General features: G+C 45.6%; 1 protein-coding gene across 1 annotated transcript; it reads right to left on the bottom strand.

The window, feature by feature from the left end:
* Positions 1-423: 423 nt before the first annotated feature.
* CLN5 (CLN5 lysosomal BMP synthase) lies at positions 424-27,159 on the bottom strand. The gene is made up of 4 exons (XM_074989006.1): positions 27,009-27,159; positions 21,761-21,926; positions 19,980-20,205; positions 424-7,392 (listed from the first exon to the last, which is right to left on the bottom strand). The coding sequence occupies exons 1-4, from the start codon at positions 27,113-27,115 to the stop codon at positions 6,869-6,871; spliced, it is 1,023 nt and encodes a 340-aa protein (XP_074845107.1). The 5' UTR covers positions 27,116-27,159; the 3' UTR covers positions 424-6,868.
* Between the last annotated feature and the right edge of the window lie 689 nt (positions 27,160-27,848).

Raw genomic sequence — 27,848 nt, 5'->3', positions numbered from 1 at the left:
TGGGTGTGGCTCTCCCGGCCCATGCTGCAGGGGAGGGCTGAGCTGGGGGAAAGCGGGGGGGGGGGGGGGGGGGGGGGGGGGGGTGGCGGTTTGGCGCACGGGAGCACGTACCCTGTTCAGTAGTCAGAAGGATTTAGAGCCCCATGCCAAGGTGGCCACTGTATTCCTGTTATGGCTGTCCCCAGTGGTGATGTGCAGTATCAGTGTTCCCCGCCCTCACCGCCCCAGTGATGAGTTTGAAGTAGGGCTCCACGCCATTGTCTGGAAAAACCTTTTGATGCCAGTCACTGCCCATTTGGCTGGTGCAGGAAAACTCTGACCTTGGTTTAGGTTTGGGAAAGAGGATACCAAGGTTGGCGGTCCTACCACTTACAGTTTAGGAGACGTTCTGGACCAAACAGACTCACAAATACACTCCAAAAATATGAGATTTAATAACCATTTGTAAGTTTGATGTTGCTTCTGTCGCCAGACATTTGTTCCAAAAAAAGACTGCAAGTGCAAATGTCATGTCACTATCCCTCTGCCATCAATATCCATCACCTCAGCAGATTATAACCTGCAAAATGCTCAGCTGTTAACGCCCCCCGCCCTCCTCCCGGGGGCCAGAGTCAGATTTTTGCACACACAAAGAAAATGCTACACTGAGGTGTTAGACTGGAAACAGTGTGCTAAAGGTTTACAGGAGAAAAAAAGCATCATCAAAAACTTCTTTAAAGTCATTTGCAAATCCAGAGGACCTACTGCTGGGTGTCCCAAAGCAAAGGGCTATGCTTAATACTTCACTCAGGCTATGTCTACACGTGAGAGTAAAGCCAAATTTGTTAAAGTTGCCTTTGTAATGTTAGGTTTTATATAGGTCAAGTTGAAGGTCCACACCCGCTCACAAAGCTGACAGTCCCTCTCCCCCCCCGCCCACTAACCTGCTTAAGCACGACTGTAGCAGCACTGCATTGTAGGCACCTATGCCACAGTTCCTGCAGCCTCATTGCATTTGGGGTTTCTATGCCAGTGTCTTGTGGGAAAAAAAAATCACTGCACGTGGTTTTGGGTGTGCGATGTCATCATCCCAGAGTGAATTGCTCTCGCTACACCCCACAACTGAAAACAAATGGCCATTTTTTTTTCCACAGCCTCCCCCTGCACCAGGATGCTTTGATGATTGAGTCAGAGCTGACTATTGATGTGCCGATCTGCCTGGAGCACAGCAGTGGCTTAAGTACTGTCATTACTTCAAGTAAATAAAGGAGATCACTGCAGTCCAAGAAGCTCTTCCCCTGGTGATGCACATGACACTTACGTGCCACTTGCAATCAGTGTAGATACCAATGTACTTATCTCCAGTGACCACATGGACCAATACCATCACAAAGAAAGAAGACACAAAGACAGATTTTCTTCTTGCTCTGGGAGTGGGGTCTAGTAGGTTAGACGGTGGGAGGGCTGGTAGCCAGGACGCCTGGGTTCTCTCCCCAGTTCTGGGATGACATTGGTGGTCTAGTGGTTAGAGTGGGGGAAGGAGCCATTACACAAATAAGCACCGTAATTACTTCAAGACTCAGTGGCTGTGTCTACACTACAAAAATAACTTCAAGGTTTCTTACTTTGAAGTAAGCAACGTTGAAGTAGAGCGTCTAACACACTCCCTATTTCTAAGCTAAACTTCGAAGTAGGGAACTGCTCCATTCCTGGGAATGGAGTAAGGACTTCAAAGCTGGGCTCCCTACTTCAAAGGTAACTTCGAAGTAAGGGAAAATGTGTGCAGACAGTGGTGGCTACTTCAGTTAGTTCCTAGTTTAGCCACACCCATTATGGAATCCAAGACGAAGAGAAGGAAAAGTTAAGAAAGTATTAGACAAAAGAAAAGTTGAGGAAAGATGAATCCTTGAGACTGTTGTCCCTACTCAAGAATTATTTAGCCTAAGAACAGCAGGGATTCCCCTACCTCTTCTGGTAAAGAAGCCCTAGCTCAACTGCCTCTGTGGGAATGGGAAAGAAGAAAGCAAGCCCACAAGTTCCTTTCCTTCATAGGAAATTGCCCCCCCCCCCGAGCAACATGCTTTGGGAAGCAAGTGTGGCCCTGCCGGGAGAGCATAGGAAACTGTCCTGAACCTATCTGTTGGGTTGGGGGTTCCTTTTTAAAAAGGGACAGCAGACAACGCGCTTCAGAAAATAGCCAATGCAGAACAGGGCATAGGCAGATGTCCTGAACACAGTTCCACCAGGGACTGCTTAAAAATGTAACAGCTGTATAGCTGCGGCAGGGTGTGGGGGCAGCCCTGTGAAATGTACACCGCACGAAACAGGTTTCTCATCCTCTCCCGCTAAATCAGGCGTGTCCAACCTGCAGCCCGTGGGCCACATGCAACCCTGGACAGCTAGTAATAATGCAGCTCCACAAGATCGTAAACTTTTAACATTATTATGTGATTTATATACATTAACTATATTATATGTTTTATATGCTGCCCAAGACAATTCCTCTTCACTCAATGCAGCCCAGGCAAGCCAAAAGGTTGGACACCCATGCGCTAAATCCTGTGCAGGGAAAAAGTCCTCTCAAGTACTGAAGCTCTGCACAGGACAGGATGTGCCGCTGCCTAGAAGCACGGTCCACACAGCCCAATGGCCACATGGCTGGGAGGGAAAGAGGCTGGCCACTTGGTGGGTAGAAAGGAGCTAGCCAGACAGCCACATGGCAGCTTGGGAGGGGCATCCCCATAAAACAGAATTGCAACAAGTTTCTCAGTCACCTCTGCTAAATCCTGTGCAGGGAAAAAGCTTTCTCAAGCACTGAAACTCCACGCAGCCTACCACCCATGTGGTGTGGCGCAGTGAGGGAGCTTGATTTTTTCACCCAGCACTGCTGAGCATCCCTGGTGTTTACTCAGCACAGATTCATCCAACCATACAGCGATGAGATCCGGTGTCTCCTGCTGGCTCCAAGATGGGGCTCTTTTGCAACCCTAAAAACTCATGGCTAGATGCTGACACTCATGAGGTCTGCTAGCCACGCTGGCCAGAAAGAAAATGAATTCAAAGGCGCAGGCTTCCTGTTAAGCAGTGAGGTGGCAAAGTTTGCAGATGACACCAAACTGTTCAGGATAGTCAAAACCAAAGCAGACTGTGAAGAACTTTAAAAAGATCTCAGCAAACTGAGTGATTGGGCAGCAAAATGGCAAATGAAATTTAATGTGGGTAAGTGTAAGGTAATGCACATTGGGAAAAATAACCCAAATTACATGTACAACATGATGGGGTCAAATTTAGCTACGACAGATCAGAAAACAGATCTTGGAATTATAGTGAATAGTTCGCTGAAAACATCCACGCAGTGTGCAGCGGCAGTCAGTAAAGCAAATAGGATGTTAGGACTAATTAAAAAAGGGATAGAGAATAAGACAAAGAATATCTTACTTCCCCTATATAAAACTATGGTACGCCCACATCTTGAGTACTGCATGCAGATGTGGTCTCCTCACCTCAGAAAAGATACATTGGCGTTAGAAAAGGTTCAGAAAAGGGCAACTAAAATGATTAAGGGTTTGGAATGGGTCCCATATGAGGAGAGGCTAGAGAGACTGGGACTTTTCAGTCTAGGAAAGAGGAGACTGAGGGGCGATATGATAGAGGTATATAAAATCATGAATGGTGTGGAGAAAGTGAGTACAGAAAAGTTATTTACTTGTTCCTATAATATAAGAACGAGAGGACACCAAATGAAATTAATGGGCAGCAGGTTCAAAACTAATACAAGAAAGTTTTCCTTCACACAGCGCACAGTCAACCTGTGGAACTCCTTACCAGAGGATGCTGTGAAGGCAGGACTCTAACAGAGTTTAAAAAAGAGCTCAATAAATATTTGGAGGTTAGGTCTATAGTGGCTATTAGCAAGGGGTAAGGTATGGTGACTAGCCTTTTGTCAAAGGTGGGAGATGGATGGCAGGAGACAAATCACTTGATCATTGTCTTCGGTTCACCTCTTCTGGGGCACCAGGCATTGGCTACTGTCGGCAGACAGGATACTGGGCTAGATGGACCTTTGGTCTCACCCAGTATGGCCATTCTTATGTTATGTACTTCCAGCACACCTGGAGCGCAGTGGAGCTGAAAGCAGCCAGAACAGACACATTTGGGATGCTGCAGGCCAACAACATCAATTTAAAATAATACTGTTTCCACACTAGATTAATTTGACCTTTTAAATTTGAACTTGGCATTACATCACCTGAAAAGGGCAAGGCAAGAAACTTGACTTAAAGTTGACCTCATGGTATTTGCAGTGAAGACAGTCATGTTGTAAATCAAGCTAAGCGCCTTAAAATCAACTTTTTGCTCCAGTGTAGACAAAGCCTAACTGAAATGATACTTTCAGTGCAGTTACCTGTCCACTGCAGCCTACGTAATCAGTGACATACAAACTAAGCAGGCTATTAAAAATGCTCAGCCTTTAAATGCTTACAAAAATGTTAAGTAAATAAGATGTATTTATTTTAGCTAAATATGGCTCCTACCATTGTCTACAAGAGACTTCCTCCCTTGCACATGAAAAAATACTTCAGTATAAGATCTTGGAAAACATTTTTTCTAAAAAAAAAAAAAAAATCACGAAAGTGGTGTGGTTCTTAGCACTGTGGTACATTGCTATGAATCTACGTGGTACCTAAATCAATTTTTTTAAATAGTTATGCTAGAATTTATATAGTAAGATAATACATCAAGACTTCTAGCAGTACTCTGAGAACCACTAACAAATGCTCCTATTCTTGAAGGTGTGTGGGTTTTTTTTACAAAAATTAATTAATGCACTTTTGTTTCACAGATGTTCCACACTGAATATGAATTGAATATGAAATGAATATGAAACATACTTGAAATGTACACCTGAAAAATGTCATTATTTTGGGTTAAGTTGAGAAGACAATAGTCGTTATTATAGCTCTTTGAAGGTGAAAGACCTGACCAAGGACTGCCGAGTGCCATTTAAAGTGTGTGCAGGAGGTGAGGGTGTAAAAGATTTCCCTCCTCCCACTTCTCTCATCTGCTCTAGGTTCCCTCTTCCCCAGAAGCAGCCTTATCACACTGGCCCTTATCCGCTATACCAGGGTTTCCCAACAGATAGGTTGTGGCCCACGCATTTGAAAAGGGTCCCCGGCTGGGTTGGGTGGCTCCACAGGTGGCTCTTAAGAAGCCATTCACACTCCTGAAGTGGTTCTCAAATTCTTAATTGGATTAACAGCCATCAGGAAGTTAAGCCAATCAATTAAACTGAGAACCATTTGAGCTGCAGGGCAGAGACCTGCATACCTGAGGAGCAGCGCCCCGCTCAGGTAAGGTGGAGGTATGGATATCAGGTTGGGAGGGCACACCTGATCAGCTAACCTGGCTTCCAGCCTCTGAAGGAGGTGGGGTACCCTCAGCCCCCAGCAGGATTCCCACAGCTGGTTCTGTTGGCCAGGGCTCTGCCCCAGCCGGCTTCCAGCCGCAGGGGCCCAGCTGGAGTTCCCACAGCTTGCGCTGCCAGCAGGGCTCTGCTCCAGCCGGTTTCCAGTAGTGTGGTGGGATAGGTCAGGGTCTTCCCCCAGCCTGGCCAGGGTTTCCACAGCTGGTGCTTCCAGCACAGGGGCTCAGGGTCCCGTCCCGCCCCGCCCCCGGCACCCAGCCAGCGTTCCCACAGCTGACGCTGCTGACCAAGGCTCTATGCCCCAGCCAGCTTCCAGCTGCAGGGATGGGTGTTCCCCTCATACCGGCTGGGGGTCCTGTGGCTGTTGCTGATGGCCCAGGGCTCTATGCTGCAGCCAGCTTCCAGCCATGGGAGTCCCTGTGCCACCCCAACCCCGCCAGCCCGAGTGACTCCTAGCCCCTTAATGTGACTCCCCCAGCTCTCTCCAGCCCCTGAGTGAGAGTCTCCTAATGCCAACTGTGGAGTTTAAGCCAGAGGGAGCAATTTGGGGATGAGTGTCTTTCCACCCCCACAACTCTGATTAACCGTAGTAAATGTAGTGTTATTATTTTATTAATTTTTCCCCTTTTCTATGAAATAACTATTATGAATATATAAACATGAGGGGGCACAATTTTATATTCTTGCCTCCAGCGCAAAATTAGCTAGTTATGGCACTGTACCGCATCCCCGTTTTTTAATTGCCTTGGATCACCAAGTCTTCCTGAATTGTCAAAAGGGGTCCCCCTCTGGAAAAGGTTGGGAACCGCTGCCCTATACCCAGGCCTCCCCGAGTCAACTGAAACCATGTGTCTAGGGTCACAGAGCTACTTAGGTTAGGCCCAGACCTGCACTTCCATCACGATGGTGGGGCAGCAAAGCCAAATTTGAGTGAGTGGAGTTGTGACCTGGCCATTCAAGTTTGACGTGACCAAAAGTAATTGAGCTATGGCCTCAGTGGCCGTCCTGACCCCACTCAATACATGGGCCCAATCATGATTTCTATTGGTTAGTCAGTTCCTATCCTTCTTTCATTTGTGTGAAAGACTTATGTTGGACCTGAGAGGGAAGCCGCCTTAACTATCAGGCTATCCAAAAACAAAACAAAACAAAAACACATATCACCACCACCGTCTAACAAAAGGAATCATTAGCACAACACCCGAAACGTACCAACAACTTGCAACCAATTCCCATGTCTTTCAGGACAACTGGTACCGACACCCTCCTTTCAAACATGAAACGTACAGTGTTCCAAAAGGGCTAAGGTACATTTTACATGGAGTCAAGCTAGAAAGCACCTGCATCTGCTGGTAACCAGCTCCTGGACCCTCCCCTCTTTAAGAACCACCAGATGATTGGCAACTGCGTGTCCAGTGATAGGTCCAACCCCCTTACAAAGTCTGGGCCTGTACATTTTAGGTATTAATGTAATACCTTCCACCCAGCCCCTGTATTTTCTTCGTTAGGTAATGGGATTTCTTCATAGGTTATTTTGAGGTAAGGGGATTTCATAGGTAAAAGCCAGTATTCTAAGTTGTAAAAGAGGTAAAACTGGTGGTTCAAGACAACTTGATCTATTATTTTCAAGACATTCAGGAAGAACTCTCCAAGAGACTGATGAGCCTTGAATGGATAGTAGAAATCTCTTATGGCTGCAGCCACTGTCTTGTTTCCTAGAGGTCCAAAAATAGATGTTTCATTCCCCAAATAAATGGGCTCTCCAGCGAACAAAGTAATGCTGGTATAATTCGTTTGTATCTTATTAAATACAGCCCCTAAGTCTGCCAGCTTCTGGTATGTTCTTAATATAAACTTTGAGCATTCGTAGGATTCAAACCACACTATTGCATGCTTCTCAGGACTTGACTGAACTGTCCAGGTCTCATAATATATGCCGGTTTCGTTGTCATAGTTTACCCATTTTGCCATTTGGTTAAACATCGTTCCTGTAAAAAACAAAGACAGAATATATCCATAAGCATTATGGAAAAGAATACTGACAAATGCATACAATTCACAGATTACAAAGCTAGACAGGACAATGGAGATCATCCAGTTTGACCTTCTGTAATATAGAACTTCTCCAAAATAATTCACAATGAGCACGTCTGTTAGGAAAACACCCAAACATAATTTCAAAATGGTCCATGCTGGAGAATCTACCATAACCTTGTTAATTTGCCACGGCTGTGATTTTGTCATGCAGTTTGCAGAAGCCTGGCCACCCCAGCAACACAGCTCCCTGGCCACTGCATTGGTGTCAGGGGGGTGCTCGTAGTTCACTGGCATGGGGAAGAGGACAGTGGGACCCCGAAACTCTAAGCCCTCATGGGTGGTGGGGTGCCAGAGCTCCAAACCATCCTGAAGCTGACAAGCCCCTTCCCATTTTATCATGGATATTTTTAGTAAAAGTCAGGGACAGGTCATGGATTTCTGTGACTTTTTCTTTATTGCCCTGACCTGTCTGTGACTTTTACTAAGAGCATCCATAACCAAATCTTAGCCTTATTAACTACCTTGGCTGTTCACAATTTCTACTGTAATTTTAGTCTGAATTTGTCTAGGTTCAACTTCCAGCCTTGAATCATGTTATACATTCTCTGCTAGCCCATTATTAAACATTTATTCTCTACATAGATATTTATAGACTGTTCTCGAGCCATCCCTTAACCTTCTCTCTGTGAAGCTAAATAGAGTGCACTTTTTGAGTCTATTACCATCCAGGACATTTTCTAATTCTGTATTCATTCTCGGGGCTCTTTGCAAAGCTCTCTCCATATTGTCAACATCCTACTTTAATTGTGGGTGCTAGATAGGGATGCTAATGTTAGTGGTCACGGTTGACCGGTGGAGGTTAGAGCAGTGGTTGGGTGCTAGACACTTCAGCTTGGCCAGAGCAACCCTCAGCTACGGCAGGCCTGGCTCAGGAGAGCTGCAGACAGGGACACTCCAGCCCAGCCAGAGCAGCCCCTGTCCACAGGAGAGGGACTGCCCTCTTCCTCTCACTTAACTAATTAAACAGGATTTCATATCCCTAGTGCCAGAATTGGACAAAAAGTTTTCCAGAAGTTGTCACACCAGTGCCAGATACACAGCTAATATACAGGTTTATAGACGGAGGTAAAATATCTTCTATATATTTTAGAGTGCATGTCTATCAGTGCTACATTTGTTCAAGGACTCCTCTTAAAACCACAAAGTTTGATATGCTGCTCCTTCTTACACTAACTAAAACCAAGGCCAGGTTTAGTTATGCCTGGAAAATGGGAAATACTTGAAATCCCAGGATTTCCCAGGACATGGAAATGGAGGGGCACTGACAAAAGGGACGACATACTTCAGACTCACCTTTGGGAGCAGCAAACACAGGGAACAGCCATACTGCAGCATTCGAGTTCCCTCTTCCCCTCCCCCTTCCCTTCATGGATCAATTGAGACTATGTCAAATCAAGCCGCAGAAAATTCCCCGGGCTACTGGAAGGTCTGCCCCAGGGGAGGAGGAATGTGTCTGAGTCCAGAAGCACTGTAATCTCAGCAGGGGATTGGGGTGGGCAAGTCCAAATGCAGGGGATTAGACAGACATGGGGAGCAGCTGCTTGTATAGTGACTCCCCCTCCCTGTACACCAGGAAGCCTCTCCCACACTGAGTCCCCTGTGAATCAGAAACCCTTTGCACCCAGAACTCTCTCAAGCCTCTGTGATGTTACTGGATTTTTAAATTGAATATAGAAGCCATTTATATTCCCCTCGTATATAGTGGCACCAAATCTCGTGCCAGGTGGGCCAAGTGAGGTGTCTAATGAAAGCTGATAATGCCCTGAATCAGTCTATGTTACTTGTATATCTATGCCATGTTTGTATGTGAAGTTATATATATTGGCTCTGTACCAAGAGGGAAATGTTTTAGCAGTGAGTTTCATAATAGGAGGTGAGATCACTACCCCAGCCAGGATGATGGACTAAAAACAAAGGCTCAAAATGTCAAATATGTATCTCAGGAATTTGGGACTTGTCAATGGAATGCAACCCGTTGGTCATATGACATGGGCTGAGCAATAGAATTGAAATCAGATGGTCATTGAGCCATTCCACATACTATGCAAATGGAGTGGGATGTGGTAGCAAAACCAGTAATCAATGGCAGTTTCCCACTGTGGCTCACGTGGGTGAGGTGACCCTGACCCACAAGGGCCTATGGGAAGAAGAAAGGACCTTTTCCCTCCCCTGGGAAAACTGTAAGATGGCCCTGGCAGTGACCATTTTGGTTCTAGAATTCAGTATTCCAGAACGCAAGTAACTAAGACTATGTAACCTGGAATCAGACCCCTTATGGGAGTGTAATTTCAGAAACTTTCAAGAATCGGCATAGAACATCACAGGCCTGCATCAACAGCTGTAACTGATGTATGAAAAGTATCACTTCAACAATTTTTTTCTCACCCCATTCTCTCTTTCTTTGTTAGAAACTAAAATCTAAAGGTTTACTAAAGGATTGGCACTGCGCGTTGATCTGGGTAAGATCCAAATATAGATTGACCTGGGACTGCGGTTGGACCCTTTGGGGCCTGGAAGAATCTGTGTGGATTGGTGAAATAGGTTTTAAGAAAATACCATCTGAGTAGGGGACCATTGATATGGGCTTCTGCAGCAGCTACAGAATCTGTGGGGCTGCTTGTGTGGCTTCTGGCTGGCCAGTGGGGCTGGCAGGGGTACTTTTGTGGCTGGTTTGATTTGCCTTAGTGAGAAGGAAATCACAGCCTGGGCTGTGAGTGGCTCAGATTTAAGCAAATATACCCTGGGGAAGATACCCTTAACTGAGACCAGAAACCCCATCATATTACAGCCTTTCAAAATGCCACATACCAAGCCTCACTCCCTGCATCAGGGCCACTTCACCACCAAACCCCCACCTCAGTAAGCCCCAAACAGCTACACCCTGACACACCCACACCAAGCCCCATTTCCCCATCAAACCCAAACCACCTTCACCTGAACTCTCCCTCAGTCTCACTCCCCCTGCACCCAGATCATACACTGAGCTGTTCACACCCAGATTGTTCCACACAATTCTGGTACTCTTGATGGAATTCTACACCCAACAAAATACAATTCTGTATATTTTTACTGTCAAAATAACACAAACACAACAACAGTGCCACACCATTTTCATTTATTTTGGAAATGTATTTCAAAATTCTTGTAAGCCAGTAACTGAAAACAATGTGATTATATTGTGTTATTTTGACAAAAATACACAGAATTTTAAAATATTACACACAGAATATTTATATTTTTGGTGCAGAATTCCCTCAAGAATAAACTAGACATGTGGAAAGAGGACAAGGCTGAGTAGGGACATGAAATACTTCATAAAGCTCTGATAAATTGTTCTCCCTGACCAACCAGAATAGGGCAAGAAGTAACTGGTCCAGTTCATAGCACAAAAGATATAAATTAGATATCGGGGGGGAAAAAAAGTTACCTAGGGAGGCTGTGGACTTCCCAGTACCCGATAATCTGCAGTTAAAAACCTCCAAACACCTGTCACAGGGATGCTCTAGGTAAAACTAATCCTGCCTCAGTGCATAGACAGAGGGGTAACGGAATGGGCCAGATTCCCTCGAGGTCCCTTCCAGCCTTACATTTCCATAATGTCTATTCTCTGAATTATAAAAACTGAAAGATACGCATTGTGAATAGAACACAGAACAAATGTGTTTCAAATTGTATATGTTGAGCACTGATGGCTGCTGCATTCGCCAATGTTTCTGAATGATCCTCAAGTTTAGGGCCACACAGAGTTCATTGGATTGTTGCAAACTGGAGAAAGCACACATATGGGTAACTGACTGCTTCTGAAACTGAGTGGAAATGTTTATAACTGCCTAGTCAAAGGAAAATTTGGGTGCGGGGGTGAGAGCCTCACACTTTTAACGCGGGTACCTGTTGTAATTGATACCAGTTCAGTTTCAGAGTGAGAATTAAATACTAACACATCAGAATAGTAGAGTGCAAAAGCGTAAAATTAAGTGTCTGTTTCTTACAATTGCTAGTTCTTGCATGCACAACTATTTTGAGTTATTCATTTAATTAAGTTCTGTAGTTTTAAGATTAACAATTGCTCACCCTCTAAGTAGTAATAAGTCTCAAAAGGCATGTATATCCCTGAACAAAAAAAGGAAGAAGGAAAATAAAAAGGCAACCAATCTGGCTAAACGGCTGGGTTAGGGAGCTTATTTGAGCCAAACACTGTTTCAGATTTGGAAATCTAGTTTCAGTGAAACCAGAAAGCACACACAAATCACCACAAGCAATACACAAATGGAAATTAGGAAGGCTAATATGGATTTTGAGAAGCAAACCACTAAAAAAAGTATAAAAACAAACTGAAATTTTGGAAGTCTGTTAGAAGATGGAAGCCTTCATGGTCTGCTGCATCAGAGGAGTGAAAGGGAGAAATTAGGGAACATAGTAAGGACACTGCCGAGAGAACAAATGATTCCTTTGCCCCAGTCATCGTCACAGAGGATGTCTGGGAGATCATTACCTCAGCCTGCTTTTTTCTGGTAGAACACACAAGATACTACCAAACACTGAGGTGTCAGTAGACAAGGTAACAGAGAAAACCGATAATTTAAAAAGTACCTAGTCACGAGGTCCAGTGTATATCCAAGAGTCCTAAAGACACTTACATATGAAGTGGCATAGTGGCAGCCAAAAACAGTCATTCAACACAGTGACTATACTGTAGGACAGAAAGGTGATAGCTGTGTTTTAAAAAGGCTCCAAGACTGGTCCAGGGAATTACATGCTAGTAAACCTAACAGCTCTACTTGATTGAAACAAAAATTAAAAACCAAATAATAAAACCCCTGGAAGATCATGATACAATGTGGCCTAACCACAAGGTTTCTGCAGAGGGAAACTATCTCAATAATCTCTTAAAATTCTGTGAATGGGTCAATAAAGTAGTGGGCAAAGAAGACACAACTGACATAAATTACTGATTTGCCAAAGCCCTTCAACAAGGTCCCAAACAAGAAGCTACTAAAGAAGCTAGTTAGCCCTGGGTGAAAAACAAATTAGTGTCACAGATCAAAACTGGCTAGGAAACCAGAAAACAGAAACAAGAGGTAGAAATAAATGGTCAGTTTTTATGATGGCACAATGTTAACAGTGGGATGTGTCAAAGGTCTGTGAAAGGTGATGTTTAATGCATCAACAATCTGGAAAAGGCACAAATTGTGAGGCAGTAAAATTTGGAGTTAGGGTTAGTCACATCCAGAGATGACTTTGACTAACCAGGCTAAATAAATGGCAGTAGAAAGGCAGAAGAAGTTCAGTGCTGGTACACACACAAAATGCGCTCTTTCGACCCGAAACTGAAAGAATACAGCTCTTCTTTGGGAAGCCCTATTGCACTCTTGGACCAGGAAGAGAGCCTCCTTTCAAAAACCTCTTTTGAAAAAAAAAAAAAGCATGTGTACATGCTCCACAGGCCTTTTTTCCCCAAAGAGCAGTCCTCATGGTGCCAGGTTTTCTGATCCCTGGCCTGTTCTTTCAAAAGAGCGGGGGCTGTGTGGACACTGTCTATTGAAAGAGCAGATCGATCTTTTGATCCACTGTTTTGTGTGTGGACACTCTCTTTTGAAAGAAGATCATCTTGTGTGTAGACACAGCCCAGGAGGTGGTGAGTGGTGCAAGCATGGGCCAGAGGACTCCAGATGAGCTGGGGGTGGCCATGCAGCCGACAGCTGGAGAGAAACAGTAGTTTCCCCTTCAAAGCGCCACTCTTCTCTATCCACTGGCTGCGTGACTGCCCCTTGCTCCTCCTTGAGCCCGCATTTGTGCTGCTCAACACCTCCTGTGCCTTTTGCCTGCTCCTCTGAGGCCAGGACCATCCTTACCCATACACACAATATACAGCAGTGTAGGGAGTCCAAAAATTTAGGGCACTCCTGGGTCTCCATGTCCACCCACCTCTTTCTATTCCTGTTCTTTGGCTCTGCTGCATCTGGAGAGGAGCCATTTACTGTAACAGTGAAAAAGCCTGCCAGACCTATTAGCAGAACACTGAACCTGGGAAAGAGCTATTCAAGCAGTAATGAAGGCTTTTAACAGGCACTGCCAACCCCAGGTACATACTGGCAGTTTCTGAATTTACTGGGTTAGTCTAGAGGATGTTATTTTAAAATTTACTTTAAAAATATTTCATTAGTGTGTTGCTATACATTGGGCACAGGAGTACTAGTTTAACAGTACTGCATAGGGATCCATAACTCCTAAAGGATGTCCCTGCCTTAGGCTACAGGTGACCTTTTGTTTGTATGTCAGAATGTGCGTAACGGGGCATGCTTGGTACACTTGGTCAAAAGGCAAACAAGGTTTTGGGATATCTAAGACATACTATAACACTATTAAAATGAAAAGCAGTCAAGTAGCACTTTAAAGACTAGCAAAATGGTTTATTAGGTGAGCTTTCGTGGGACAGACCCACGTCTGAAGAAGCGGGTCTGTCCCACGAAAGCTCACCTAATAAACCATTTTGCTAGTCTTTAAAGTGCTACTTGACTGCTTTTTGTTTTGATAGTGTATAGACTAGCATGGCTTCCTCTTTGTTACTATTAAAATGTTGATACAATCTCATTTGAAATATATGCAGTACTCGAAACTCCATCTCTGAAATGGCATTGCAAAATGGGAGCGGTTTCAAAGAATGCTGACAAGAAAGACAGAGTGGAATAATTCTCAAGGACAAACTGAAAAGACTGGGATTGTTTACTTTAGAAAGGAAGGTAAGAAGATATCTGATAAATGCGTACATGATAACAAAAGATCTAGAGAAGGTTGATCAGGAATTTAATTTTCCATGTCTCACAACACAAGAACAAGGAGACAGCTCATGAAACTTGAAAGTACCAAATGCACCACTGATGGAATGAAGTACTTTTTCACCCACTGAACAATTAGACTGTGGAACTCAATGCCTCAGAATGTCACCAAGATGAAGAACTTAACAGCTGTGTCTACACTACAGCAATCTTCTGGAAGACAATCTTCCAGATGATCTCTTCCAGAAGATCACATCCACATCTAAAACACAGTCTGAAAGAGCCACCTCTTCTTCGGGAAGAGTGTGTCCACCCAGCCACAGACCCTCTTCTGGATGAACAGTCCAGGAAATGCCGTGTGGCTGGAAAGCCCTTCCGGGAGCGTCAGCCAAGTGCTGCTTTAAAAGGCCCCTCCCAAGCAACTCCTCCCCACACTTGCTGCTGAGGCCTGCCAATCTGTTTACAGCAAAGATGACCCTGTGCCCAGTCCCGACCTTTGCTTGTGAGAGACATGGACCCACAGCAGCTGCGGACCCACAGCAACGCTCTGCCATGGCAGACGGCCATCCTGCTTGCTGCCATCCTCAGCCTCCTATGGGCAGGACACACGTCCCCAGGGCTTCCAACCCACCACAGCCCCTGCTGCACCCCCTCCGGGCCATATGGTGCCTGTGGACCCACCCTGTGAGCTCTGACTGGTGGGACAGGGTGGTCCTGGCTGAATGGGACATCGCACGCAGGCTGTAGAACCTCCGAATGAAGAAAGACACCTTCATGGACCTGTGTAGCTGGCTCACCCCTGGCCTCCAAAGCCAGGACACCCAGATGCGGCCAGCCCTTCCCGTGGAGAATCACATAGCCATTGTCATATGAAAGCTGACCACCCCAGACAGCTACCAGTTCAGGGCCGGCAAGTCCTCCATCAGGGCCGTCGTACTCGAGGTAAGGTATCCTCTGCGCCCTAGCTCAGCAGGAAGGCCTAGTCCTTGGGGGACCGTTAATGCCCCACCCATACACAGGCAGCTGCTGGAGGGGTGGCCCCATGCTGGGGGACAGAGGTACCCCGGGTACACTGAGGAGCATGCTTGCTCTCTGTCCCCTGCAAGTCATGAGAGCCATCAACCAGGTGCTGCTCCAGAGGCTCATGCGTGTCGGGCACCTGGATGCGGCATCATAGGGTTCGCTGCCCTGGGCTTCCCCTGGTGCTTTGGAGTGATTGATCGCACGCATATTGCCATGAGGGCCCCAGACCACAGTGCCAGCTGCAACGTGACCCACAAGGGATACCATTCCATCATGCTCCAGGCATTGGCTGACCATCAAGGCTGGTTCATAGACATTTACGTGGGCTGGCTGGGCCAGGCACATGACACACTTGTCTTCAGGACCTGTGCCCTGTACTGAAGGATGGAGGCTGGCACCTATATCCCTAGCAGGAACACGCCATCAGGGAGGTTGCCATAACCTTCCGCATGGTGGGCGACCCAGCATACCCCTTCCAGCCCCGGCTTATATGGCCATACACGGGCCATCTCAGCCTCTCCCAGGAGTTCTTCAATAGCCAGTTCACATGGACACGCTACCTGCGTCCAGTACGCCTTTGACTGCTTGAAGGTGAGATTTAGGTGCCTCATCACACAGCTCGGTGTCAGGAGAGAACATCCCCCAGGTCATAGGGCCTGCTATGCTCTCCACAACCTCACTGAGACCAGATAGGAGAGCTTCCCAAAGGGCTGGATGGCCGAGGCCACGCCCAGATATGAGCAGCCTGCTGCAACCCCTGACCACAAGGTCAACTGTGACGGGGTCTGCACCCAGGAATTTTGCCCATGGGGCGGAGTGACCCACACCCAGGTACCCCTCACCCATCCACCCCTTACCATCCCCCACAATAATCGGGGGTGGGGGGGCCTAGAAACTATTAAACCTTACTGCAAACAAACAAAATGTTAAAAATAAAGACTGGTTTAATTATTTACAGATGTGCAGGTGATGACGTACATGGCAGACTAATTAAATGGGGCGAGCACTACTCCAGGGAGGGGGTGGAGGGCTGTGAGCCCCAGCAGACACAGGAGCCCCTCCCACCCCATGTGCATGGTCCCCATCAGGGCACGAAAGGGGCTGGGAACACAGGGAAGTAGGGGTGTGAGGCTGTGGAATCGGCCTCACCTGAGGGGTGGTTCTTCAACAGGACCCACCCTGGCCACAAGCCAGGCCCTGAGCTCCCAGAAGGCAGTGGGTTTAGAGGCCTGCCAGGAGGTGGGTGGCAACTCCACAAACGCCTCAAAACACAGTGCAGACCATGCCCACCACCTCCCACTCCATGTGTCCCACCACCACGCCAGATCAGCCTCGTCCAGTGCCAGCCACCTCTCTGCCAGGATGTTCTGGTGGCAGAGGGTAGCTGTATAGGCTGAGGCATCCTTATCATGACCCCGACATCAGGCCCTCCAGGCACAGGCTCATGGGCTTATGGCTGTAGGGGCTGGTATGGCCCTGGCTGTGGGACTCAGCAGCCCTCCAGACTGGATGGGGCTGACAGGCCCCGGGGCTCTCCCGGCCCTTGTAGGGCATACCCGTAAGACATGGAGTGGAGGAAAGAGGGGGAGGAGGGGTCAGTTCCTCATCCTGGCCCTGGTTGCCATGCCCCCTGTGGCCAGCTGCCCCCACCCTTGATCCAAGGGATGGGCAAGTCCCTGGAGTAGTGGCCTGTGTTCCCTGGACAGTGGCCCATGCAGCACATGGCCTCTGTGTTGCCTTGGGAATGGTGCTGGCCATGGCACTGCCCGCCCTCCCTGAGAACAGGCTAGCGGGTGATGGGTGTGTGTTTGGATACAGGGGAGTCTCTGCTCAAGTGTCAGGTGGGCTGGACATAGCCAGACACCCCCAGGTCTCGCAGCACACGTGTGCTGTTTGTGGTACTGTCTACAGGGGAGGGTGCTGGGTGTCACCTGCAGGCATGCCTGGGGGCCCAGAGCACGCTCCAGGGTGGGACAGCTGGGGTTGGGTCATCACACGTGTCCCCCCTTGTGGTACGCACCATGCCACACACTTACTGGAAAGTCCTTCGAAGAGGTCAAGGGACGCCCAGCTGGAGGTGGCCTGGCTGGAGGGGGCCAAGGACACCTCTAGCATGAGGGAGCCCTCAGAGGACTTATCCCCGGACAGGACCTGTGGCTCTGTGGTGCTGGCCTGTCTGGTGGGTCCAGGCTGGTCCTCGCCTAGACCTGACTCCCCCAGGGCAGCAGGGGGTTCATGCTCAACAGCATCCAGGGTGCCATGGGGTGGGTAGGCATCACCACCTGCCAGGAGATCCCACAGCTCCCTGTAGTAAGGGCACGTTGCAGGGGCCTGACACAACCACTGGGCGCTGTCCCAGGCCCTTCATGTAGCCCTGCCTTAGTGCCTTCAATGCGCACTGGCCTTGCTCGGGGGCACCAGTGCCAAGATGCACAAGGGCAGGTGCATTTCGCCAGTGCCCTGTGGTATCCCGCAGAACATCTTCATCTCTCCAGAGCCCAGGAGGTCCTAGAGTTACACTTCGGTCCATGACGGAGCCCTCCATTTTGGGGCCTGAGCAGGGTCCTGGCTGCCCTCATCCAGTTCCCTGGGGGGCTCACGGCAGCTGGCTGCCTGCCATCGCTATCTCAGTGCTCACTGCAGGGGAGCCTGACGAGTGTCTCTGGCAGAGGTGCAAATACCTGCTGCCTCCGCACTCTCAGCTTCCTGACACAGGGCTTCTAGGTCCTTGGAGGGGCAGAGACCATACAGCCCCACTGGTACTGGCAGAGGCATCTCTGCGCTCCAGCTGGCAGCGGCTACTGGGGACCACTCTTCTGGAAGAAGAGGTTGTGGAGTATCTACACACACTTATCTCCTGGAAGAGGGCACTCTTCCTGGTTTGGGAGCAAGGTAAGGACTCCAGAAGAGGGGCTGCATTCTTCTGGATTCGTTCCAGAAGAACGCTTTTGTGTGTAGATGTGCCCGGGGTCTTCCAGAAGAGCTCTGCCTTCTTCCAGAAGAACTTCCGTGTGCAGACGCAGCCAACAAGAATTAAAACAGGAGTTAAGCATTTACATGGATAACAAGAAAATCCAGTGTTATAACAATAAATGCTAAGCTTTTGTGGAAGAGATGTAAAATCTCATGCTTCACAGCTTCTAATTAAGTAGGAGGCCATCATGGTGGTCAGATTATTCAATATCTGCCTGTTGCTGTTTTTTTGCATCTGGTTCACTGTCAGAGACAGGAAACTGGAATAAATGGACCATGACTCTGATCCCGTCTGGAAATTCCTATGTAAACTCAATTTGTACATGTACATATGATTGTACAAGACACATGGTAAAACAGATTCAGGTCTAAGATACATGAGCGTCAACAACATGCTGCAGTGCTATAACCCAAAACATCTGACTTTCTCCCCAAGCAGAATCACACTTGTGCCAGAGAATAGGAAAACAGAATAGAGGCCAGGATTACCCTTCACAAAAGGCCTTTGGGATGATGAGCTATCTGCCAAAATTACACAATAACATCTTTCCAAGGGAAAAGTACCTCACAAGTAATATTCTAACCATTCCTGCTAGGACCCCCAGGAAAGGTCAAAAATACATTATGCTCAACTTTATCCGAGGCTATCAACAGATCTGAACGAACTGGTGTGTATAGCTGATCGATAATGAGGAGGTCCATGTATTTTAGTTAAGAGTCACATGATACGGCCTGCCATTTATTTCTTAGCCGAATTAGCCAAATGGAATCTCCAGATTCAAAAGTCGAGGTGTCAAGCTGAAGAAAATGATAGCGGACTTTGGACAGACTAACACTTCACATTACTATTTGAAGAACACAGGTCTGTAGTTTTAATCTGAGTTTCTCTGCTTAGAAACATAAACAGCCTGTAGAGTGTGCCAGAGCACTAGCAGATTAGGCAAATATACTGAATAGTTCTATACATTTTATTTAAAAAGCAGCAGATTATTGCATGAGTTTTGCATACAATCTGTTCAGTGTTTATTAAGGGGAATAGTATTTTTATTCTAGCATTTCAGTTCCACATTAAGAGACCATGAAATGTGGATTCAACCAAGAAGCTACTTTGGTGAGCTATACAAAAAGACTGAGTATAAAAACTACACCACTTGTCCAGCAATATGTGATAAATAGGCCTATTACTGCTGCTGGGATTATTTGCAGCTTTATGATACATCAGATGAAAAAAGGGATCAGGGATAGTAGTGTTCTTGAGAGCATTTCCTGGTATGTCCCACTTATCGGTTCAAGAGCACAACACAATTCTCTCCATTTTTCAATTTAAAAATTCATCTGCCACTTCCCAGCAGGAGGTTATGTTCCAGTACAAGTGTGTGAAAAGAGGCCAGAATGGTTCGGTGTAAGCTGTTTTGCTATCTTTATACTCAAGACTCCACTATTCTTGCAGAGGTGTTCATATGATATAGCAAGCAATTCTCACTTAACAGTGTCTTTTTTCATGGGTTATTCAAAGGATAGTTTTACCATAGCACTTTCTATATTAAGAAAAGTACAAGAGTAATATTTCAATTTCAGATTAACAGCCTCAGTCACTCTGCATTGCAAATGACCCACAAAAAATGAGTGGAGAGATACTGTCTGACCTGAATGCGAGGCTGTCTATGTACATTATGTTATTAGGGTCAAAGGATTTTGAAATCTACCTGATATAGTGGTCACCAGAACCAACGTCCCATTTTCCTTCCAGTGGACATCATCTATTCCTTCATAAAAACAGGCAGCTCCCTGATTACACCAGAATGGCGCATCCATGTCAGGCCGGAGATGCGGAAATGTGCAGTTCCCAAGCTGGAAGAGTTCATACCATTCCACTGTGTAGTTTTTGCCAGTTAGAGAACTCTTGAAGCCAACAGCATCATGCATAATATTCTGAGGAAAGGTCATGAACACAAAGAAAAAAGTTTTGTAGTGCCAACTTCCCTGTGCATTACCGACCTTCTAAACAGGGTGTTGTAATGAGATGTGCCACACTAAATTACATGAATATTTCACATTGTATTTGTCTGTATCCTGCACCAATTTCCATTTGCAGCCTGTAGCAGTGGTAATTATGAGTTAGATATTTAATTGGAATTAGTCATCAAATGCCCTCTTACCTTTGCATACCCTCCCCCCAAATTGTGGTATAAGGATTAACAAAAGAGAACCCATTTGGGGAGCCAGTCCTGTAAAAAGTAATGAAAACCAGTGTCACCAATAACAAACATGAGTCAGGCCCCCCAAAATCATGAAATTACTTTAAAATTCTTGTTTCAGTTTATGTATATTCTCATTTTTTCTCTTTAGAATGAGCATATTTCAGATTCCTTCTGCAACCATAAGGGCTAGAAGTGTACTTTTTTAAAAAAGCAGCTGAGATTCTGTTGCATGGCATGAGTCTGGGGGCTGACACTTTAAGAAAGGGATGGGAAACTTCTGGTTCGCAGGCCGCACGCAGTTCAGCAAGGCTACCCACTGGTAAGCTGCCAGACACTTTATTTATCTAACATCCACAGGCACAGAATCCCATAGTTCCCAGTAGCCCTGGTTTGCTGCTTTTGTTGGCCAGGGATGGCAAACCATGGTCGCTGGGGGCTGCAGGGCTCCATGCTCATGACCTTCAGGTAAACAAACCACCTGATGCTCCACCAACAGCTAATCCTGATGAACTGCATGAGGACAGTGTGCCAAGACTTCCTCACCCCTGCTTTAAGAGAACCACCAAATACTGTGAGACTTCTAATAAAAGTCAAAAGAGTTGGCAACAAAGTCAATGAGTGGTCCACAGGTCATACTGCAGCTGATTTTCCAGATCAGACTGATATCCATGCTAATAAATTCAAATCAGACTATGTTTACTGCAAGATCTTCTTTGGAAGTAAATGCACAACAAGAATCAACTGGCATACAAATCAAGAGAAGAAAGTGGGGATGGCTAGGCCACATGCTCAGAAAACCATCATCTAGCACAGACCATCAAGCTCCCCCATGGAACCTGTAAGGAAAACGCAAAAGAGGAAGAAGACCTCAGACAATGTGGAGAAGATCTACTCAGATTGCAGAACAACAAGTGGGGTACTCCTGGAGTCAGCTAGAAGACAGAATGACGTGGAGGAGATGTGTAGATGACCCATGCTCCACTTGGAGTACAAGGGTTAAGTAGTAGTAGTAACTGCACACAAGATTGCCAAAGATGGGTGTCTAAGGGCAAAAGTACCAAGTCATGCTCCTTTCCTAATTTGTCTTGAATTACTTCTATAACTCTTGTTTCAAGATTAGCAGTTTTCAGACACCATAAATGAGTTATGCTTGCCCATAGTCTTCAAAATAATCTACACAACTGCGTTGAAATATTACAATGGATGAAGTCCTACTGTAGACATTTGCTGCTGAATTTAACTGATATGCAACTAATAATTTCTGTTAAATGAAAACACCATCTTACCAGATGTCCAAGCAGATCTCCATATTTGAATTCCCACACTGGAGCCTGTAATCGATAGACTTCAATGACATCCTCATCCTTCATTAGAGGAATGGGAACGCCAGTAGGACAGAAAGTGTAACGAGCTTGACAATAGGGATCTGGTTTTGGACGGTAATCAAAACGCCTACATTTGAAAACAAAAGCATGGAAAACTCTCAATTCAGCTTCAGAGGAAATGTAGGATGCTAAAAAGACACTTATTTTAAAACACACTCTCCAAAACGGCTTCTAATGGCCTTATTTGAAGAAGTTCAGAGTACCTGGGCTCCCATTAAAGTCAATGGGACCTATGAGTGTACAACATCATTAAAAATCATAAGACTCCGCTCCTGAAAACACAGACACAAATGGGTTCATAGGCTCATTTAGGAGCCTGTTTGCATCTTCCATATATGAGTAAAATATATTATATTATAATATAAAAATACTAATTAGTTGTCTAATGTGATAAATATAGGTTGAACCTCTTCTCCAGCACTCTCAGACCTGACTGATGCCAAACAAGAGAATTTGCCAAGCTACAGGAGGGCAGCATTGCTTAGCTGCATTAACAACACTTCCACTGTTTATTGGGCTCTCAGAAGATACTAAGGGGTAAATTAGAGGTAAATAACAGCACAGAACACTGAGAGCCAGGACAGGTGGCTGAAAAAAAACTTTATGGGACCAAGGAAAACTTTGCCACACACATGATAAGTAGTTGTCTAGCTAACTAAAACCATGCCAAGCGACGGATGTGGCTGGATTATAGCATGCTGAATTGGAAAGGTACAACTTGTAATGTTAATTGCATGCACTACACTGTAGTAACGATATCAGAGGTTAGTTTAACACCTCTTGCAAAATTTTACCCCAAGGGTTTTTCTACATAGCAAAATGGACCACCATGGCTATTCTGGCATTAACATTCAGCAACAGGCATTCCAGAAAAGCACCCTTGTAGATAATATTCTAGAATAAAAGTTACTTTACTTCAAAATAATTACTTTCCTCCCAAACTGAAATAATTATTCAGAAATGTGATCTCTCTTATTCTGAAACACAGTATCAAGAAAGGAATTTATTTTGGAAAAGCTAAATTATACCACAATGGTTATTCTAGAATAATGATTTCCTTTTTATTAAAAAGGCCTAAGGATCTGAAATCCACTCATTTCTTCCAGAGAATTTTCAGCTCTCCCATTTTAGCACATACCTTATTTTCACAAAAACTGAAAAAAAGACTCTACTTGTAGAATATTGTCAATACAGAACATAAAGCCATGAGTTCTCCCCTGCAAAAGTTCTCCCATGACCCTCGAATTCTACTCCAGTTTATTTACTGTATTTTATTCCAGTCCTGTTCCTCCTCACATTAAATTAGAAAGAGCATCCAAATCGCAGAACTTAAATATTATTTTTCCTCCTTTCAATAGCAAGGTATTAAATATGCTTACTTTAGTAAAGATATGAGGTCATCAAGCACCTATATGCTTTATAAGGTTTGGTTTTGTTTCATAAGTTTGAAATTATAGGGCCTAATTCTGCACCCATTGAAGTCAACTGCAAACCCCTCACTGACTTCAGTGGATGGAGGAAAAATCTGTTACTATGGGTTTTGTTTCCTTTCTAGAATTCAGTAATCAATCTTTCAGTTACTAGGAAAGCACCTGGTCCTCCATATCTCATGCACTCACTGTGGACTCATCTACACTAGCCCCCTCCTTTGAGGGGCATGTAAATGAGCCAGATCGGTGAATAGCAATGAGATGCTGCACTGCATATGCAGAACTCATTAGCATAATTGTTGCCATGGGAACTTTGAAGTTGTTAACTTCAAAGCGCTGGCAAGTTGTGTAGCCACAGGCACTTCAAAGTACCCACGCAACTTCGAAGTTTCTTTGTTGGGAGTAAGGGAAGTTTGAAGTAGCACAGATACTTTGAAGTGCTCGTGGTTACACAGCTTGCTGGCGTTTTGAAGTTAGTAACTTCAAAGTTTGCGCCGCAAGAATTACGCCTAGTTTGTTTACATGCCCCTTTCGAAGCAGGGAGCTAGTGTGGATGAGCCCTATACTCGTCTCTAGTCCCTCCCTCACGTTCTTCCCCGCACATATCAGACTCAATCAGACTAAACTTCTGCACATGTCCCTTCTCCTAAAACTTTCCTACAATATATATACAATTCCATTTGTTTGTTAGCTGTACAGACGATGGACCAGGATTGGAACTTCCCAAGAGATAGAATTTTACCTCTGGGCAGTAGTGAGCTCCGGCTACAGAAGAAAGAAATGCAGAAAGCATACCTAAATATTCTTCCACTGTAATTTTGACTTCAGAGTTTCTCAGAGGTTTTTGTATTTATTAATTTAAAATAAAAAAATAACCAGATTAGAGTTTGTTCTGTGGAGTGCATGTAGATTAATACAACTAAATGAGTGAGACCATTCCTGGCATTAAACTTAAACGTATCACATGCATAAGAGAGAATCTATGTAAAATAAAATTAACAACATATCTGGTCCTCCAAGAAAAGGGCAGATACTCGAAGCCCAGCTCAACAAAAAATATCATCTTCAACAGATAAGCTCCCTGTGTGCATTCAGTCATATGTTCTCACTTTATAACACTGAACATTAAATTTAAATTACAGGAAAAAAATCTATGTCCCAATCAACGTCTGGTAGCATTGGAGATTTCATACAGCCAAAGAACAGTGAGCGGTATTCTATATTGGTTCATGCATCAATAACAATTACTAAGTTCCAATTACAAAATATTTTGACCTGATTTTCTGAGGCCTCAGGCACCTGCAACTCCCACTTACTACAATGAGAATTAAGTTATAATTATCACGGAAAATTAGGGCATTTATTACTGCTTGTGGCCATGATCCACCAGCTAGAAAGAACACAGCTTGACTTTCATATTCCAAGTCATGTCTATAGGACTGCTCCTTTTACTTGTAAATTTAGACTTCGATATGATGCCACCGACAAACAAGGAATTACTCTGAATGAGTAAAAAAAGAACTAAATCCCAAACTTTAAAATGTTTTAAAGAGAAAAGGTTCAGTTGTAGCCAAGAGGACATCTGTAGTACAGATTTATAGTCTCTCGGGAAATATTAGTTTTAAATAGAAAACATGCCATGTCCTTCAACTATTTAACTGCTAACACCTTATTACATACAATAATGAGATATGGAGATGGGGTATCAGAAAAAGGCAGAGGTCTCACTTAAACAGTCCTTTGTCAAACTAGATTTACTAATGTACTAGAACTATTAAAATTATTAAAATGGTTCAAGGACTCCTGACGCAGATACTCCAATTTTTAGGGCACTTTTAACACTCTCAGAAGGTGGAAAAACATTGAAGAAAAGAAATCAATGGTGATCTCAAGGACTTTCACCACTCTGTGGTTTTCAAGCTTGCTCTTGACTCATTACACACTCCCTCAATCTGGACTTAGAATTTCAAAAATCAAAAACCACAAAAGACATCATAATTAGTTACACAATAGTTCATAAAACTTTTTCCCAACTCAAACCAAGTTAAGCCCAATGACTTCCTGGAGTTACAAAACATGTTTTCGAGACTTCCCTTGTTTTTCTTGTTGTTGGGTTTTTAGTTTATTTGGGTTTTTAGTGTCTACCTTTTGCAGGCAGAAGAAGGGATGTAGGTGTTGTAGTTTCTATGCTTAGACAGTTCAGAGATGTCTTAATTTATAATATGCTATACATAAGAACAGCCACACAGGATCAGACCAATAGTTCATCTAGTCCAGCTTGCTGTCTTCTGTCAAAGGCTGATGTCAGTTGCTTCAGACAGAATGAGTAGGACAATGCAATCTCAAGTGAACCTTTCCGTCAGCCAGTCTTAGCTTCTGGTAGTTGGAGGTTTAGGGATACCTAGGGACGGATTTGCACTCCTGACCATCCTGGCTAACAGCCACAGATGGACCTATGCACCACAAATTTACCTAATTCTTTTTTCAATCCAGTTGTGCTTTTGTCCTGCACAACATCTCATGATAATGAGTACTGCAGGTTGTCTGTGCATTTTGTGAAGTAGTATTTCCTTTTGTTAGTGTTATATCTGCTTACTTTTAATTCCATGGGATGACCTCGTGTTCTTTGCATTATGCAATGGTTAAATAACTCTGCCCTGCTCACTTTCTCCATATCATTTAGGATTTTTGGACCTAATAATCCCCCTTAACCATCTCTTTTCTAAGGCAAAAGTCTTAGTTTTTCTACCCTCTGCTCACACCCCAAATACTTTTTCTTGCCCTTCTCTGAGCTTTTTCCAATTCTAATATCACTGAACAGAATTAACAGCCAGTTTAAGACAAACATAAGGAAATATTTCTTCACGCAACATACAACCTCATTGCCAGGGAAAACTGTGAAGGTCAATATCATAACTGGATTCAAAACTTAAGAATTAGATAAGTTCATGTAGGACAGGTCCGTTAATACCTATAGCCAAGATGGTCACACATGCAATCCCATGATCAGGATCAGGGATGAGCAAAGTTTTTACATGTGTAACAACAGTAACATATTCCATCATTTTTAATTAGATGGATGAGCCTGAGACTTAGCAGCCACTCATACTGTGTCCCCCTTTTGAAATGTCATGCCATCCCCGCTTTGCTCACCTCTGGTCTGGCTGTTCCTAAATCTCTGGCTATCAGAAACTGGCCCTGGACAGCAAAGGATGAATCATTCAATAATCACCCTGGTCTGTTCAAGCTCTCTGGAGCATCCGACACCATCCACTGTCAGCATACTGAGCTAGCTGGACCATTGACCTGGCCCAGTCTTAAGTTTTTTTCAACTTTGAATAAAACTGCAACTTGCAAATGGTTCCTCACATCAAGTCTTGTATAGTGCCCTCATCCACTGATACAAATCAGCTCTTTGATTTCAAAAAGAGCTACTTGCAGGACTACAGACTTTCTGGGCGCGTCTGGGTTAGCCTCTTCGGCAATCAAATTCAGGAGTCACTTCCAAATAAACAGGAACCTTGCCTTCAGCCTTGCAAGCTGACACTAAAGCTAGGCCTTCTTAGCCGTGTGATTCCCGGACCGAGGAAGATTTAAAATGCAGTTACACACTCACCCACAGAGGAGGGGGAAGAGGCTTTCAATTAGGCGTCAGCAACAATCCCCGAAGTGGGAGTGCGCTACACCTGCCTCGCTTGTTGTGCAAGCTACCAACTCACCTGTAAGGCACCGGCCACTTGCGCTGCTGCTGGGGCTGGGACCCTGCGAAGGAGGCGGGCACCCCCACCACTAGCAGCAGCAGCACCCGCGGGGAAGCGGCCCTCATCCCTCTGCGCTGCTCCTGGGCGCTGGCCCGGACGCCTCACAGCCCGGCGACCAGCGGGTAGCTGAGGCAGCTGACTGGAGTTCCCCGTCACATGGGCCGTGACTCGGCTTGGCAAGGGCGGGGTAATTACACCGTCTCCTGCTTTCCTTTCGCTTTCCGGCTCGGGCTGCGGGCGCCGACCGCTCAGCTCCCCCACGTGGCGGGCTCCCGGCGGGAAGGGGGAAGAAGCGGCTTAGCCGCCTGCTGTGCCCCCGTGCCACTGGCTGCCGGGCAATTGCACCTGCTGTGCCGCACGGCGGGGGTGCAGTGGCAAGCTGCCCCTGCCAACCGCTGCTCACTTTGGGCATCGCGGGATGGTGCGGTGCACCGATGCGGGGGGATGCGTCTCTCTCTCTCTCTTCCCCCCCGGGGGTGCACCAGCGAGGGTGCCTGGTGAGCAGCGTGGTCTGCGTTTACAGCTGATGGAGGGGAGCTAGTGCACAGCCCTGGGGGGATTACGTGGAGGAGTCTGGCGTGGGCGGGGGGTGCATGGTGGCCGTGGAAATGTGGAGGGCTCGCGCACGGGGTAGGGTTGGGGGTGGAGCAGTGGGGTGGGATGCATGGTGTCCTGGCAGGAGCAGTTGGGGTGCAGAGACATCTAATGGGGGCTTTGGCTGGAGCAGTTGAGGACGTCTCGTCCCTTTTTTTCCCCCCCATATATTTTGGTTCACACAGTGCCTTGCCACCAAATGGC

Source organism: Carettochelys insculpta, chromosome 1 (genome assembly GCF_033958435.1).
Source record: "Carettochelys insculpta isolate YL-2023 chromosome 1, ASM3395843v1, whole genome shotgun sequence".
NCBI lineage: Eukaryota > Metazoa > Chordata > Testudines > Carettochelyidae > Carettochelys > Carettochelys insculpta.
This window is presented reverse-complemented; position numbering and strand designations above follow the sequence as displayed.

What these genes read in the sequence shown, in the direction of transcription:
- CLN5 (XM_074989006.1), bottom strand. Translation starts at nt 27,115, where the DNA reads ATGAGGGCCGCTTCCCCGCGGGTGCTGCTGCTGCTAGTGGTGGGGGTG. An exon ending in AAGTGGCCGGTGCCTTACAG is followed by an intron (nt 21,927 to 27,008) that starts GTGAGTTGGTAG and finishes TTTCAAATGTAG; the next exon opens with GCGTTTTGATTACCGTCCAA. An exon ending in GAGATCTGCTTGGACATCTG is followed by an intron (nt 20,206 to 21,760) that starts GTAAGATGGTGT and finishes ACCTTTCCTCAG; the next exon opens with AATATTATGCATGATGCTGT.